This window comes from Acanthisitta chloris, unplaced genomic scaffold, assembly GCF_000695815.1.
Source record: "Acanthisitta chloris isolate BGI_N310 unplaced genomic scaffold, ASM69581v1 scaffold31745, whole genome shotgun sequence".
Lineage (NCBI taxonomy): Eukaryota > Metazoa > Chordata > Aves > Passeriformes > Acanthisittidae > Acanthisitta > Acanthisitta chloris.
Window position 1 is genome coordinate 3743 of NW_008674730.1, and position 1664 is coordinate 5406.

Sequence of the window (1664 nt, forward strand, 5' to 3'; positions counted from 1 at the left end):
GCGCGGCTCCGCTCGGCGCCAGCCCCTGGCACCTCCTGGGACTGGGGCACAGTGCCCACTGCTCGGCTTTCCTTCCGTGCTCCCCGGAGAAGGAATTGCACAGACATCCCCGGGCGGGAGTCGGAGCAGAGGCTGCAGGAATGGGCTCTGCTCCGGCGTCTCTGAGCCGCAGTTCTCGGGATGTGATGAGTCTCTTGGGTCGTGTGCTTTCCTGTCGCCCAGGACAGAGCCACCAGGGGCTAGAGCAGCTCATCCCAGTGACAGTGCCAGCACCGTGCCGAGTCGGGGTCTGCCACGCTGTTGTGTCCTGTGGAACCACAGGATGCAGCACTTGAGCCCACTGCAGCTTTATTTGCTAAAAGAGAACCTGTCCCTGCTCTGCTGCCCACACAGCTCTTACCTCCCTTCACCTTGGGTGGCCCAAGATCTATCACTAACACCTGCAGTAGAGACCTGATTTTTGTGTCCATCCCTAACTACTTGTTTCTCCCTCCTCTCTCTCTTTGTCTCTCCGGGCGAACCGAAGAGCGAGAAATACATCGATCTGAGAAACTAAAGAGGAAACCTACTAAGTGCTTTCTTCCTTCAAACCTTTCTTGCTCTCGGATTGCCTTCTCCCACTCCTCCTCCAGCCTCTGGGAGCACGGCCAGAGACAACTCCCACGTCCCGAGGCACAGGGGACACTTTCCTGACTCTCCCGTTACCTCAACCGTGGCCTTGCAGGTTGTTGCCTTAGCAGCAGAGCCAGACTCGCCACTCCTCCAGAGAAGCCACAGCAATATTAGAAAGAAATATACTCAGCAAGCTACTTGGTGGAAGGATTTGAGGCTTTTTTTTTTCAGGTAATCTGTTCTGTACATGTGGGGGGAGTTTTAATGTGTTTTTCCCCCTGGACTTGCTCGGAAAGGCCAATGGAATTGGTTTTTTTGGGGGGGACCATGCCAGGCACTGTAGCCTGTGCAGGTTTGAGGAGAGAAGGCTGGAGGTGGTGAGTGTTAGGGTGGTGTTTGCAGCTGCTGGGAGAGGTGGTAGCGCTTTTTTTTTGCCTTCGGACGGGTCTTGTCTCAGTTTTGTCCCTGTGCCGCAGGTAGGTGTGATGCCATGGGAGGAGAGGACCTGGCAGAGCAAGGATGGGGAGCACATCTCTCAGGCACAAGGCTCGGGGTAGTTTGGAGCTTGGAGGTGTATTTTCAGGGAGCTGCACAGCAGGTCCCAGAAATGTAGACCTGATGGGAGTGCAGGGTCAGTCAGTGACGTCTCAGGGGTTTATTTCTGTGCCGAACAGTCCCAGCCCCAGGGCGAGGAGGTCGATTTGTGTGCTTAGGGGGCACCTCTGGCCCCACTGGCCCATGGGGAGGGGAGATGGGCAAGACTCTGCCTTTAGCTTCTGCCTGTGCTAGCTCTGTGCTGCCTGCCCCAGGGGCTCAGCTCCTCCTGCCTCTGCCTCTGAGCTCTGAGCTCCTCTGCCCCCAGCGCCGGGCTCAGGGGGCTCCTGGCCGTGCCCCAGCCCTGACCGGTGCAGACTCTCCTCTCCTGCTCCACTTGGTGGCCCAGCAAAAGCTTTGGTTTATATATATATATATTTTTGTTGGATTGTGTGTACATTTTCAGAATTTGGTTTTTGTCTAATACTTGCAAGGTATGGGTTTTTTTTTGGGTTTGT

The 1664-nt window shown here is 55.6% G+C and overlaps 1 protein-coding gene across 1 annotated transcript in view; it reads left to right on the forward strand.

Annotated features, from left to right (window-relative positions):
* Positions 1-556, forward strand: part of MCAM (melanoma cell adhesion molecule) — a gene marked incomplete at its 5' end in the record, with an annotated part of 4244 nt that extends 3688 nt beyond the window's left edge. The window contains one exon of the mRNA XM_009075467.1: positions 527-556. Within this exon, the coding sequence (XP_009073715.1) occupies positions 527-556 (30 nt within the window). The remainder of the gene's footprint in view (positions 1-526) is intronic.
* Positions 557-1664: the final 1108 nt, after the last annotated feature.